This window comes from Cnephaeus nilssonii (assembly GCF_951640355.1).
Source record: "Cnephaeus nilssonii genome assembly, chromosome: 10".
Classification (NCBI taxonomy): Eukaryota; Metazoa; Chordata; class Mammalia; order Chiroptera; family Vespertilionidae; genus Cnephaeus; species Cnephaeus nilssonii.
The window spans coordinates 15,303,147-15,318,588 of record NC_137081.1 but is presented as its reverse complement, the minus strand read 5'-3'; the positions used below and the strand labels follow the sequence as shown (position 1 = coordinate 15,318,588).

Sequence of the window (15,442 nt, the reverse complement as noted above, 5' to 3'; positions counted from 1 at the left end):
ATTCGGGGGCTGACAGAAAATTCCTCATGGCTTTCGAGCCACCTATGGACTGTGGACTGTGGACTGTAGGGGCAGGGTGTGTGTAGCTCCAAGACTGACTAGATGGGGACCTGTGTGTCTGGCTGGCCCATTCACTTCCATTTCTCAAGAATCCCAGGAGGAATTCATCACCTTAAAGTAATACAATTTATTATCAACCTCTCACATTCTGTCTCTAGATTTTACATTAGAAACAAATGGTTAAGTCTATGCTTATAGTTTCTATCTCCAATAGCTTAAAAAAAGATTGTTTAAAAAGTTTGTAATCAAGATTTCTCTTACAGTCTCAACCACAACTCTCACTTTTTTTCTTCTTTTCTTTTTTTTGTAATGTGCTTGGCTTAAAACAGCTTTAAAAACATACATTATTCCACATTTTCTACAGAGAAACAATATTTTCTAAATCCATCAAATATATCTTCATTATAAATTGATCGACTACTACTACACATGCATTGTATAAATACAGCCCCCCTACACTAAGAAGTTATTTCTTCCCAGGCTCTAATGAAAATGTGCATTTTCCTCAACCTGGAAAACACATCACTTTCATTTCTTTACTGCATTTGCCTTCAAGTGGCATTGAAGGTGTTTGGTTTATTATGGATGCAATTGGTGTATTATGGTCTCTATGGTATACTGGAGTTTTCTTAAAGCCATGAAGCTAAGATATAAATAAAGTATTGTGGGCCTGTCTATACATCCATTTTGCCTGTTGTTGTTTTTTTTTTTAAATCAGTATATTATATGTGTATATATGTGTATCAAAATTATGTGTTACTACTATATTTTATATATATTTTATCAGTATATTGTATGCATATATATGTGTATCAAAATATATGTGTTACTACTATATTTATATGTTTTTTTCTTGCCTACTTTATTTTGTAAAAAAATTCTCCAAGCAATGTGGTGTGCACATAACAGATATTCGTTTACGTGACTATTTATGAATATATTTCCTAGTTCCTGGATCTCTGCCTCAGTTGTCACACAACAGAGGTCATAGGAGGGAGAAGAATGGTAGTGCAAGGGTTGAGGGCTAACGGTGAGTGTACCACAGCTTCACCCAATTCCCATTTGCTGAGGTAAGCTGTCCTCAGAAAGGCTCCAAAATATGTCATCAAAGATGATGTACACGCTTCTCTTGTTTATACACTATTACACACACACACGCACACACACACACATACACACACACGTGTACATCTCCTCCTCTATATTCTATCCATATAAATTCAGTGTGCTTCTGAAATGCTACCTGCTTTACCTCACAGCGAATTCTCCTAGAACTAGAACTTGGTTCAGCTTTACTTACTGTCAGTGACCGGTTCCATACAAAATCCTAGCAAAGCATGCAAGAAGTCCACTACATTATTGAGGGAGTCCTTGTTCACATAGTCCCTCATGGTTTGTCGGAATTGCATCTTATCTAGCTTGTACAGCTTAGTGAGGCAATTCTGGGCCTGCAATGAAGGGAGAAAAGTGAAAAAGTCACAGGTACCAGCTTAAGCTAAGGATACCATTAGCCCGAGACGGCAGCCTTCAGAAAGCAAAGGCTCCTTTCCATTCCAGCTGCCTGGTGCTGGCCAGCTTGCCAGCCCCTCATGTCCGAGTAGGAAGTGGGCAGAGACAGGCTGAGCAGTCCAAGGGCGTTTGCTTTGAGAAGGGCTGCACCAGGTAAGCCCAAAGCTAAGGTCTAATGCTGGTGCCAGAGGGGGTTCAGTATTTCCACCAAGATCAAGAATTTAAGGTCTCATTGAAGAAAGCTCTAAGTGTGAAATTTAGGTAGGTGACAGGATTGGGAAGCTAGGGTTAGAAGATTTGCTGGCTATGTGCAATGGGAAGAAGCACGCCACTCCCATGCTCAGCTACTTTGAACTTAAGTAGATAAATGAAGGCGGGTGGGAGGGTTGCAGGAGGTGTGTATCCAGTGTCCTCTTATGTGGTCAGAAGAGAAATATCCTTGAAACATGAAAGAGGCTTAAAATAAAGGCAAGTCTGGTTTGTTTACTCATGTGTCTGCCTTTAAATGTGAACGTTTCGTATTAAAATAAAAGTTGGCTTCATGGAGATGAAAAAATAAGTGACCGCTGGCTAGGCCCAGCTCCTCAAAATTATATATCTTATGATTCAGCAAATAATTTTTCCAATTAGAAAGGGAATGGGGATAATCCCCACCATCAGAACAATAAACTCACAGTCATTAGCTGCAGAAAGCCACAGACAGAATTCACTGGCACTGCCCTCCTCTACTGAAATATCACAGGAGAAAATTTCAGTTATATCACCATTTGGCCTGGCTCAGTGGTTGAGTGTTGACCAAGGAATCAAGATGTTCGATTCCTGGTCAGGGCACATGCCTGGGTTATAGGCTAAACCCCCAGTAGGGGAGGCAACCGATCAATGATTCTCTTTCATCATTGATGTTTCTATCTTCCTCTCTCTGAAATCAATAAAAAATATATATTAAAAAATAAAATGAAAGTCTAGAGGACTTGATCTGGTAGAGGTAAGAAATATCCTTAACATTTTAAACGTTAAGTACCCTCTGAAAATGCAATGCATTCGAAATCTGGAAACGCCTACCTTCCTGAATTAGAAATTCCCAAGGAAATTTTCTCAAATTTTTATCTCTTGAAGAATGATCAATGAGTTCACTGAGCATAGATAAGCACATATAATCCCCAGAATGACTATTAAACTGGGCTGCAAGATAAGGGAGGAGTCACCATGTAAGTCAGCAAAGCTGAGAAGGCAGGTAGAAAACTGTCTGGACATCCTGGCAGGAAACAGTACTCTTGGAGAGGAAAGCCTTGGAGAGGAGACGAAGTTAACAGCAGCCTCTCAAGTGGCTTCCGATTCAACTAGCTCTACTTTCTCCATGTCTAAAAAGACAGGTTCTGGTATCAGAGGCAGTTTAAACCTCCAACTAAAGTATCACACGTCAGATTTTAGTGTTTCATTTTATAGAACTGGTCTTCTGGATGAGGAGTGATGAGGTTTCTGCCTTGAGGGCATTCATTCATACTGTGATAGAATTAAAAATCATACACCCAGGTGCAAAGATAGGGGTGACGTCAGCTTTTTATTGCCTTCTTATTACTTTGATTTAGTTTTGACCTCAAACTCTAGATCTTGGTCAAAGTTTTCAAGTTTTATAATTTAGAAGTATAACCTCCATATACATATAATAAACTAATATAAACAACATAATAGAATATAAACGAAATGATATATACATGGATAGATAGGTAGATGATGAATTACAAAAGAAACACAGCATGCTAATACTGTGTGAACATTTCACAACAAAACCTAATACCAAGTTAAAAAGGGCTGGCATTAGATTTTGACATGATCCTAAAACTCTGCAAGGTATGCCAAGTGGTTTCCTAGACTCAAATGCATATCAAACTCTTATTTTAGGCAAATATTTTCTTAGGATTTCAATTCAAATATACATTTGAGGCAACAGTCCCAGCTCAGACTTGCTATGGAGATGGGTTGTCACTCAAGTGTGAAGGGGAAAGTTAACAATCAGCCGAAGCAAATGCAAATGAGCTGGTATGAGACCATGTTCCATTACAGAATCATGCTGTGCAAGCCCAAGTGCAGAGTTTCAAGTTTCACACAGTTCAAAGGGACATGATCTCCAACAGAAGTCAAGGTTCATTCTCAAACAAAGTAGCCAGAACATGACTGGCTACTTTTACAGTCCTCTTTTGTCCCAATAAGGGCCATTTTCCATATCCATGTAAGAACGACAAATTTAGTCCTAAACTTTGACTCCTTTTCTTAAATAAAAATAGTACCCAGGCAGGTGTGATTAAAATGCCATTTGTTACAGACCATTGGAAGCTTGCTAAATGTATTCATCATTGCAAAGTTCTTCCAAACTAGAGTGCACACATTCCAATTATGTACTCTTGCACCAACAAGGAGTTGGGCTGCCCTAGACAGGAGGCAGAACTGTTTTCCCAATTAAACTTTCCTGGGCCTGGGTTTTAGATGTCTTGAGGTATCTTGTGGGAATCTTCCCACCCCAAGAGAGCATTAATTACCCCTATGAAATACAATGTTTTTCAGGGAACACTGACCCTCATTGTCAAAGGACTCATTCCCATGTTGGAGGGAGGCATGAGGGAGAAGAAATGGAATCTACTTTAATTCTCTTACATTCTCTCGGAATACCTGGTGTCTCAGACGATCTCCAGAGAGCCCTCGGTGTCCTTCTCCACAACCATAGGCGCATCCCAAAGACTTCACTATTTTGATGAGCATGGTTAGAGCAAGCCTATGGTTGCTTACAGGTATAATTTCATCCTAGTACCCACGGACAAGAAAGAAAGAGAAATATGTTTACTTAGTCACTAAGGTCCTTTTGCTACCAAGATTTTATTTTATGATTAAGCCAAGTTAATTTGTTTTATAGTGAGCACTTTGCAAAATAACATGGTCAAGGGCTCAGCAAGCAAGCTAATTTTTCTAAAACCTAGATCATGATTGATTTAAAAGAAAAATATCTATGCATTTTTGCATACCCTAAAGGATATGAATGGAGACTTCTTTTTAAAAAAATATATTGTATTGATTTTTTACAGAGAGGAAGGGCGAGGGATAGAGAGTCAGAAACATTGATGAGAGAGAAACATCGATCAGCTGCCTCCCACACCCCCCGCACTGGGGATGTGCCCACAACCAAGGTACATGCCCTTGACCAGAATCGAACCTGGGACCCTTCAGTCTGCAGGCCGACACTCTATCCACTGAGCCAAACTGGTTAGGGAGAGACTTCTTTTTTAAAAATATATTTTTATTGATTTCAGAGTGAGGAAGGGAGATGGAGAGATAGAAATATCAATGATGAGAGAGGATCATTTATCAGCTGCCTCCTGCATGTCCCCTACTGGGGATCAAGCCTGAAACCCAGGCATATGCCCTGACAGGGAATTGAACTATGACCTCATGGATCATGGGTCTAAGCTCAATCACTGAGCCACACTGGCCAGCTGGAGACTTATTTATTCAAAGATATGCTTTTGTATCCTTGACAGACTATTAGGAAAACTGCTAGAGAGAGGCAGTGTGGACTATCAGTGATAAAGGCAAATAGATTTTCCCAGAAGCTACCCTCATCAGCAGGCAAGAATTATTGCCTGATTGTACCACCAAGCAAGTATTATTGCTAAATTTCTGACACTGATCAAAGACTGAAACATAGAAATCACATGACAATTTCTGAGATTTTAAAAAAATTTTCTAATTTTATACTTTCACCACATTGTTACCCATGCATAAGGAAAGTGAGACTATAAAGAAATTTGTAAATGCTTGATTTGTCCTTTGAAGCTAAAGAGGAAGCCTTCCTGCATGAATTTTGAGAACTATCATCCTTTCTTTTACCCCATTTAATCCTTCTTGTCAATGGAAAACACAGCTTCCAGGAAAATGAATTTCCTTGAAATATTTCCATAGAAGCATAAGGATGCCGTTGCTAAGGAATGACACAGACTCCAGTGTGGGAGTGAGTGCGATTACCTTCGGGAGGCTTCAGTCTTCCTGACGTCTGGCTACAGTCTGTTGTCAGCGCAGACACCATGAACCTGAGATTCCATCTCCTGTTTCTTAACTGCATATCATGCTTAACTCATCTCTGTGTGCTTTAGTTTTCTGTCCTGTGAATTGAAGATCCTAATAGCTTCCATTCCTACTTCATTGGTTGACTGTGCAGAATAAATTAATAGGCAAGTGATGGGCTCTTCCATAGTCATACAATCAGGTGTATACATAAACTTTGGGGCCATACACATACTCAGATGTGTAGGGTATGAAAGGGATAGAAGGTTACCTAGCATCATGTGCCATAATGTGGTAGACTTTCTCCTCCCCTGATGTTATGTAGTTGGTCCTACTTTTCTAATCTATAGGCTGATGTAGTGTATGGGGCTGGACCCCAGAAATGCCAGAGATGCCCCTTTTAGGACTGAAGCATTCATTCGCTGAGCTGAACTCCTCTCTAGGCACTGCCCCTAGCTAAAGAGAGAAGATTCACCCAAGGTTATGCTCTCTTCCTAGAAGCAATCTGCTTTCAATGGATAGTCAAGGAAATAAAGAGGGTGGGGAATATAAAGGTGGGATCCCTTACTTCACCTGGGGTCTACTTTGAGGAGCCATCCCAGCTCCAAAGCTTCATGTGTAATAACTTCTCTCTCTGCCCCATCCTGCTTCTTTTACATCTCACAGATACTGATTCTGAGAAGACACCTCAGGAAACCTCCTACAGACATACCTCCATGTCTGAGTCTGTTTACTGAGAACTCTGCAGCTTAGATGGTTGCAAATGGAACACTCAAACTTACCAGTAGACATCTATCTGTTCATTCGTTCATTCTTATATTTATATATACAAATTCAGAAATGTTTCAGTTTGGATTCAAATCTTAGCTCCATAACCTTGGGCCATCTATGTAACTACTTTGTACCCTACAACCTGGGAATCATAACAATACCTCTCTCATAAAGTTGTGAGAATTAAATGAGTCAAAACGTGTAAGGCACAGAATAATAGCAAAAACAAATGTTAATTGCTATTTCTAGAGTACTGCTATCCTTTGGGGCAACTTGGTGCAAATTAGAAGACTCTCCTCTGGGTGGATGCATCAGGGAAAAGTGAGCCCCCTTAGTGGATGAAGGCTTTGGGTGAACAGCTCAGTGAGCAAAGCTTGGACTGGATTTCAGTCCTTATTGACAGACCCCTTTAGCTAAGAGCCTTTATGTAGTACACACACTGCACAGCTGGTGCCTCAGAAAAGGTCACCTTGGGTAAAGACAGATTTAGAAGATTGGTTAAGACACATTTTGGAATTACTATATGTTCCTTTAAAATAAAACCCTAGCTCCAAGAGCTCTTTGTAAATATCTATTTAAGTTTGTATTTGTTTCGACTTTCATATTTCCTTGGGATTTAGGTTTCTCTCACAGGTGACATTCAGAAAGATGGATCCAGCTACAGGCAAAGATCAGGACAGATATTAAATAACATTTCAAGCTCTCAATATGAGTCAGTGACAAGCAGAGAGATAGAAATTAGATCTTCCTTTCTGAATATAATAAATTCCCCTTGTTGCTGGTATTTACCAGTTTGAAAAATTAGATAAACCCTCTGATGTCATTGAAAATAACAGATGGGTTTGGGAAAGAACAAACCTGTATGACGCACAAGACCAATGCACTTGACCTACAGTCATATTTTATTTTATAAATTCTTTGTACTTATAAAGAATACTATTTTGCAGAACTAAGTACAAAACACGTATATCACATAAAAAAAAAAACCACGTATATCTTGGTGTCTGTTTTTTTGAGACCACTTATTCTGACTTTAAAAATTTCCATACTAATTAAAATAGCACTTATGTTATCAAATATCTGGTATAATATCTAGATTTTAAATAGGACAGAGACCTGCAGGTCTTCAATAAAAAATTAGACCTAGCTGGTTTGGCTCAGTGCATAGCACATAGGCCTGCAGACTGAAGGGTCTTGGGTTTGATTCCGGTCAAGGGCATGGACCTGGGTTTCAGGTTCCTCCCCAGTCCAGGCCCTGGTCAGGGTTCGTGCAGGAGGCAACCAATTGATGAGTTTCTCTCACACTGATATTTATCTCTGTCTTTCCCTCTCTCTTCCACTCTTTCTAAAAAATCAGTGGGAAATATCCTCAGGTGAGGGTTTTTTAAAAAAATAAAAAATAAGAAATTAGATGAAAATACTAATTGGGTAAAAATTAAAACTAAAAACAAAAACATAATACTATTAATGAACCTCAGAGATCCTTAGGATATATAGCAAAACCCTCATCAATTTAGTTGAAATATCTACATTTTACTGATAAAAGCTTCTGAAAATTTTGTCTTTTTTAACTTTTTTTTCTTTCTTTTTCCCCCTTGAATATTGTAATGGACACACCACCATCTATTATCTCTTTTAGTGACCAGACTAAATTGATAGGTTAAAAAATGGAACTTAATAAGAATCTCACTGTTTGCTGTGTTTATAAATTTGGTCCTTACAGATTGTATTTGGTTGTTAATTCTTACATAACTGCTGGCTGAATGATCTCTTAGGTTTCAGGGTACAAGATAAAATACCCTGTGAACTATACCATTCTTTAGGTAATTTTTACCTAAAGTAAACTCTGAGGATTCTTGGATAGTCATCAGTGATGTAAGAGGGGCTAAAAAGATGAAAACCTTAAGTACCAGAACATACTATTAGAATTGGAAAATCATATATATATATATATATATATATATATATATATATATATATATATATTCGGAGAAGAAAATCCTGAAGAAAAAGTTCAGGAATCCAAGAATATTAGGAAAGGAATATTTGGATCCCAGTTCAAGAATATTGGGAAGATAGGAGTAAATAAATAATAGATGAAGAAACACAGATGACAAATGCACATTAAATATACACCCAGTGGGACAGGAAAGAGATGGAGAAAAAATTATTTTTAATGCAGATGCATTAAATATAGGACATGTGAGCACACAGCAAGAGGGTGGTCATCTACAAACCAAGAGAAAAGGCCTCAGAATGAAACACCTTGCTTGCACCTTGATCTTGGACTTCCCAGTCTCCAGAACTGTGAAAAATAAATTCCTGTTGCTTAAGCCACCTGATCTATGATATTATGGTAGCCTGAGGAGACCAGAACTACGCTTAATTAGGTCAGACCCTGAGAGTCTTGAGAAAGAGGCTATCCTTGGTGGCAGACTGACATTTATGGCCAGATAGTGTATTGATATGTTCTTTTGCCGAAATAACATGACCAGGAAATTAGGTCTAACATTGCTTGGATGGCAATGGTTGTTGAATTTAGAATACAACTTTATCTCTTTCCACTGATGTCTGCTGAAGACCTAATGAAGAGATTTATAGATTTAACAGTCTCTTGCTCTAGGTACTAGTTGTTGTTCTGAGTCAACAAGTTGCTGAGAAACACACACTAGAAAGTTCCTTAGGACACAGAAGGTAGTTGGGTCATACCTTATCTTGGTTCTTATCCTTCTTCTCATAAGGGCCACCTCCACCTCCTCCACCTCCTCCTCCATCACCTCCTCCACCTCCTCCATCTCCACTTCCTCCTTCTTCTCCTCCGCCATCTCCAGCTCCACTAACGGAAGGGCCCCCAAATCCACAGGAACTTCCAGATACTCCTTTGAACTGGAAAGTTCCCTCACTTGGTCTTTTCTCCACAGTCTCATTTTCTTTGTTTTCACTCTTCTTCCTGTTCTTCTCTATACAGGGCACCACACCAAGCTGAAGCAAGCATTCAACAATGTTTAGTGCCACATCACAGATTCGAGAACTGATGTCGTGGTTAAGGACAAGATAAACAGCCTTCAGAACCACCTGGGGAAAGACAAAAACAAACAGAGGCTGATTAAATTACTTGGGTTATCTCTTCCTATATAGATTCAGTTATTCCGTTTAATCAGCTTCTTTTAGGATGTTCTATTCATTTGAGTATAAATAATTCAGATAATTTTCAGATATTTCTAAGTTGGTTTGGGGCCTTGCTTGTGTGCTTAACATAGAGTACAAAACACTCAATGAATTAAAAATGCATATGTGTATTACCTCACTTAAGTATTCCCAAACTTGCCATGATATAGACAGTTAATGGGGATAGTGAAGTATAATGAATTAATGGGAGAGCATTTGTCCAAAAGGAAACTTGTTCAATTGCTTTTTAAATCAAAGTATTTTAATTCTCTGCCTTTCACTCTCCACCAATAATGGATAAAGAAAAAATGACTTCCTTATGCATATAATAGAGGAACATTTGCACATTCACAATTGTATCATTATTTACATTTCAATTTTAAATACAAAATGTTTTCATTTTTAAATTATGTGTTTTTTATTTGAATGTCTTGTTTGCTGATCCAGTTCCCTAACATGAAATAAAAAATTTTGTGAAATATAATTGTAAAATATAACAACCCTTCCATTGTGCTAATAACTATAATCAAGACAGGCATCCTTGAGAATGCAGGTTTAAATATTTTATTGGGCTTCTGTTCATTTTCCCCGGCTACACAGGAGGTTTATAGTCATGTTGCTTTTATAAGAAAAGAAAATAAACTGAGAATTTCTGACTCTCCTTCTGGAAAAAAGGACTTAGCAAACACACTCACATTTATGCCTATTTATAGATGTGTATTCAGGATTCACTAATGTTTTTGGGTTAGAAATATTCTGAGATGAGGTCAAATGTAAAGTAATTTTTGAAAAAAAAGGGGGAAGGTGCATCTAGGAGGGTTAACACATTTGTGAAATTTTTTATATGAATTTCTTTTTTCACTTGAAAGTTCAACATTTCTAAGAATCCATATGCCCACTTTACACAACATAGTAAAAACCGAACCAAAGAATCAATATCTTTCAGGCTTCAGTAAGAAAAACCCTTGCTCCTTACAGAAAGATCAAGCATGCCATTTTTGTGAACGAAGTTATTGGTCCCATCAATATGTTCTGTGTCCTCCAAGTAGCTGTAGTTTATGCAGGAGTCCGTGAGGCTCCGCGGCAGGTTCGCACAGGCCAGGGGTTCGTGCGGCATCTCTGGGATAGGCACCTGGTTGCAGAGCTTCCTCATGTGCTCATTGAAAAAGTCTGCGTAGCCTACGTTGAATGACGCCAGCGTGGTATTGAAGGTTGCAACTGTGATGGTGGAGATCTGGGATCTCACTAATCAAAGGAAAGCAATGTCTTAGTTTTCTCCATATTAATCTGGGACATCACATTAGACACTTATACGATTATCTGAAATATGACCACAATCACAGCTGTAGCTTTTACAGATGTTTCACTGAGAGTCAAAGAGTTATTCTCAACTCCCACAGAATGCTGCAGGTGCTAAGGCTATGTCATGAATATCTGATAAATAATGAAGGTTATAAAAAAATGTGAATTTCAGCTAGCTTTCTCAAAACCCAGGCTAGGATTTAACTTTTGCCTAGAAGGTGGATTTTACCCACTATTAGATGACAGACCCTATTACTATAGTTAATCTAGTTTACTTGGAGTATTTCCCTACTTTGTACCTGTTTAAATATTTGGTTTTATCTAGTATATTTGAGCAACAACAAACAAGGATTATTTTTCTCCTTTTCTTTAGAGAAATGGGACATAAATCTCTGATGGTCACTAATAGATGTCATCAGCCCTAGCTGGTTTGGTTCAGTGGATAGAGTGTCGGCCTGCAGACTGAAGGATCCCGGGTTCTGTTCCCGTCAAGGGCACATGACCAGGTTGCAGGCTCAATCCCCAGTAGGGGGTGTGCAAGTGGCAGCCAATCAATGATTCTCTCTCATCATTGATAATTCTATCTCTCTCTACCTCCCCCTTCCTCTCTGAAGTCAATAAAAATATATTAAAAAAAATAGATATCATCAAATACTTGAAGTACAATCTAGAGAAAAGAGGGATTAATTTATGCTTCGTAGGTTGAGAGCACAGAATAAGAACCCGTCTTGAATTTCACCCAGAGACACGTTTGCTCATATAAAAGCACATAATGCATTTATCTGAAGTGGAAGCTGTCTGGAAAAGGAACTGGTGACTTCGGAAGGCAGTGGCTTCCCTCCTGCTGCAGGTGCCAAACCCTTCAGAGGGACATCATAGAGGGGAATGAAGTCCTGTGTCTAACTGTCCTCTAAGTCTCATCTAGCCCTGTGGGTCCATGATCGTTGAAAACAAAGATGAAGGGCTTGCCCTTGCTTTCCTTCTGAGACATATGGGGTTCCTAGTGTGCTGCCCAATAGCCCCTGCCACTAAGGACATTTTGAGAATGGCTCACAAGTAAATTACCAAGCAACATTATACATGAATGCACATTTTCAGAAAGCACAAGGAGCCAGATCACAATGAAATGGAAACATGGAGTAAAAACAGGAAACAGGAAAAGGAACCTGAACTCCCGCCTGCGGGCGCAGCCTCCGACCCACCTTCCTTGCAGGTGTTTTCTCCGTGGCTGTTGGAGTGGTCCGGCAGGTCACTCACCAGGGTGTGATGGGAGTGGGAGTGCTTGGCGCTCAAGCTCTCCATCTCCGTGGCTGCGTCAGAACTGCCCCGCCGGGTAAATTTCCCTGAGATGGACAAGGATATCACAAGAGGGTTTTCAAAACTGCAAGACACTCTGCCGAGATTGTGTCTTTTGAAAGGACAGCAGTGAGCGTGAGGGGGTATTAGAAAGCACGTAAGGCACAGTCAAATAGCAGGATTTGAACTTGCCTTGGGAACCGTCACAGTCAAGATGACTGACGAAGCTGCCTGTGATAAGGTCAGCCCCCGTCTAAGCCAAATGTCAGACACCACCTGCCGGGCCCCAGCTGGCTGTCAGCTCTTAACTTGAAGCTGGCTTTCTTAATATGCCGGCCAGAAAGAAAAATGTTTCTTCTCTTTACTCCTTCCTTCTTAGCAGTCACATTAAATAACAGTCTGTCTTGGGATTCAGAAGGAAAACTAATGCACGGGACCCTCCAAGGCCATGTTTACGTGTCTACAATATTTAAGAAATGGGGCCATTACCTGTCTATAGAAGATTCTTGGATAATTAATTCACTTCTCTGCATTTCTTTGGCTGTGAAGACACAGCGTTCTTTTGGACAGGGTACTCACATTTGGGCCCACATGTCTTGACTTAATCTGTTCAAGGAAGATCCAGATTTGCCCGGAGACCTAGATCCAGATTCCCAAATGGGTTCCTCAAGCTCTGCCTTACTTCGGGAGGTCCCTGCGGTCACCTAGAATGGTGGTCTGCCAGCCGCCTTTCTCGATGCCTCGCCTGTCTTCTCCAAGCGCAGAGAAGCTTCCGAAGGAGAAGGTGCTGCGGGTGGGGGACACATCCAGGTGGTCCTCGTGAAGCAGGAAGGGAACCCCCATTCTCCGCGGCCTCCGCTTCCCCGTGTGGTGCAACGGGATGGAGCCTTTCCTCTCCCGGTCTTCTTTGCGACTCTTGAACTACGAGGGTGAGAGGTGAAGGGTTAGGCACAGGGCAAAGGAGAGCTGAGAGTTTGCTCCCCAAAAGGTTCCCTGACCTGCAGTAAAATGTAGTGAATGTTGCAGGAAGAGGAGACGCAGAGAGTCACTGAATATCACGGGGTAGAGATGGGAGAGCTTTTCACAGGTGTTTAAAGAGTGAAAGGAATGAGCAAGAGGTAGCCTGTTCCCTGGGGTTTTTGATGGGTTGGTTAGAGGAGTTTTTCTCAAAGTGCGGTCCCTGGACCAGCCACATCAGCGGGCACACAGAGGTCACGCTGCAAGCCAGTGTCAACCCTTTGTAGGCCACCAGCGTCTATAGACGCAAGCGGCGGACCTTCCCCACACGCCAGGCGCATCCAGAGCCGCAAACCTCGCTTATCAACTCTGGTCGCCCAATTTTAAAATTAGACTTGTTAGTGACATCTCTGGGTTTGGAAAGAAAATTATGGTAACTTAACCCTAACCGGTTTGGCTCTGTGGATAGAGCATTGGCCTGAGGACTGAAGGGTCCCAGGTTCGATTCCGGTCAAGGGCATGTACCTTGGTTGTGGGCTCATTGATGTTTCTAACTCTCTATCCCTCTCCCTTCCTCTCTGTAAAAAATCAATAAAATATATATTAAAACAAAGAAAATTATGGTAACTTAAATTCGTAAATATTCCAGCGCGTATGGAAGAAATTCCAATATCGATATATAGGGCTGCCACTCAGACACGCGAGAGAAATAAAACACTGCCACACTTGAGATTTGTTTGTGTTATCATGAATTTCATGCCTAAAATGGTAAACATGGTGTGCATTCTTCATTATTTTTTTTACAGATTTCATCTTTGGAGCATCAACAAAATTTAGTGTTTTTGAGGCTTTTCATGACTTTATTTTTATTTTGCACTTGCTTTTGATATTTCTATAAAATTGAAAATTATCATTACTTTATTATTGAATTTATCGTTGTAATATATTATATTGTGCAAATAAAATTCAATCCCCATGAATGGCATCAGATGAAGAAGTAATCGAACCAAGCACCTCACAAGAAGAAGATGACATCCTTTATTCAACTCCAGAGTCAGATGATTTTTTAAATTAAATTCAAAATATCGTGGCATGTGGGGATGGTTTCCGTTTTGGACGCATGGCAGTTAACTGATTAAACTGGGAGATGACTTTCGTTCCCCGGGGTCCTTTCCCACCCCACCCATACAGCAGCATGATCAAAAGCACCTCGTGCCAAAACCGGTTTGGCTCAGTGGATAGAGCGTCGGCCTGCGGACTGAAGGGTCCCAGGTTCGATTCCGGTCAAGGGCATGTACCTTGGTTGCGGGCACATCCGCAGTAGGGGTTGTGCAGGAGGCAGCTGATCAATGTTTCTCTCTCATCGATGTTTCTAACTCTCTATCCCTCTCCCTTCCTCTCTGTAAAAAATCAATAAAATATATTAAAAAAAAAAAAAAAAAGCACCTCGTGCCCTAATGATTTTTTTAATTACCAAAATATCAAAAGGGTAAGTGGCTCCACTCACCTTCTTAAAAATGTTCATGCCAAGGTCAGAAGAAAGATCTGGGACTGCAGACCTACGCAGATTGGTCAAGGACACCTTGGAAAAGGCCTCGGGACTGAGAGATTTTTCCTCTTCATTACACTTCATGGTGAGATCCTTAATAGATAACAAAGGTAGACTTAATGACTAATGACTTAGGGCTTTATATCTAAAGTAGAGGCCCGGTGCAAGAAAATCTTGCACTGGGGTGGCAGGGGCAGGGTGGGGGGGGTGAGGGTCCCTCAGCCTGGCCTGCACCCTCTCGCAGTCTAGGGCTCTTGAAGTCCAGGGCTCTCGCAGTCCGGGAACCCTTGCTCCTTACCGCCTGCCTGCAGCAGAGGTGGGAGCGGCTCCCACCACCATTGCTGCGCTTACCAGCCATAAGCCTGGCATCTGGCTGAGTGGTGCTCCCTGTGTGGGAGCATACTGACCACCAGGGGGAAGCTCCTGCATTGAGCGTCTGCCCCCTAGTGATCGGTGTGCATCATAGCAACCGGTCAGTCCACTGCTGGTTGATTTGCATATTAGGGTTTTATTATATAGGATACTTTCTTACTGAGATATATGTTTAGTAAAATATGTCTACTGTGTGGATATCTATGAAATATTTAACTTGTATCCAGATTTTCAGAATCCAAATCCTGCTACTGAGGAGATATATTTCATATTAATTTTAACTTCTGTTTAACTTAATTTTCAACAGTGAGACTATGAGGCTCCAGATTCAGGGAAGCTAAGAAAATAGGGATGGGATAGGCATCTTTTTCTCTTCTTATTAAAAAGTGGCTTTCTATTCAATGA

The 15,442-nt window shown here is 40.5% G+C and overlaps 1 protein-coding gene across 5 annotated transcripts in view; it reads right to left on the bottom strand.

Annotated features, from left to right (window-relative positions):
- Window positions 1-15,442, bottom strand: part of UNC80 (unc-80 homolog, NALCN channel complex subunit) — a gene marked incomplete at both ends in the record, with an annotated part of 167,667 nt that overhangs the window by 125,511 nt on the left and 26,714 nt on the right. For 4 of the 5 annotated variants that reach the window (XM_079781819.1, XM_079781822.1, XM_079781820.1 and 1 more), the window contains 7 exons: window positions 1,361-1,508; window positions 4,222-4,368; window positions 9,103-9,468; window positions 10,538-10,806; window positions 12,066-12,206; window positions 12,864-13,080; window positions 14,624-14,758. In XM_079781819.1, coding sequence (XP_079637945.1) covers window positions 1,361-1,508; window positions 4,222-4,368; window positions 9,103-9,468; window positions 10,538-10,806; window positions 12,066-12,206; window positions 12,864-13,080; window positions 14,624-14,758 — 1,423 coding nt within the window. The remainder of the gene's footprint in view (window positions 1-1,360; window positions 1,509-4,221; window positions 4,369-9,102; window positions 9,469-10,537; window positions 10,807-12,065; window positions 12,207-12,863; window positions 13,081-14,623; window positions 14,759-15,442) is intronic. The other variant, XM_079781823.1, reaches the window with a different exon arrangement.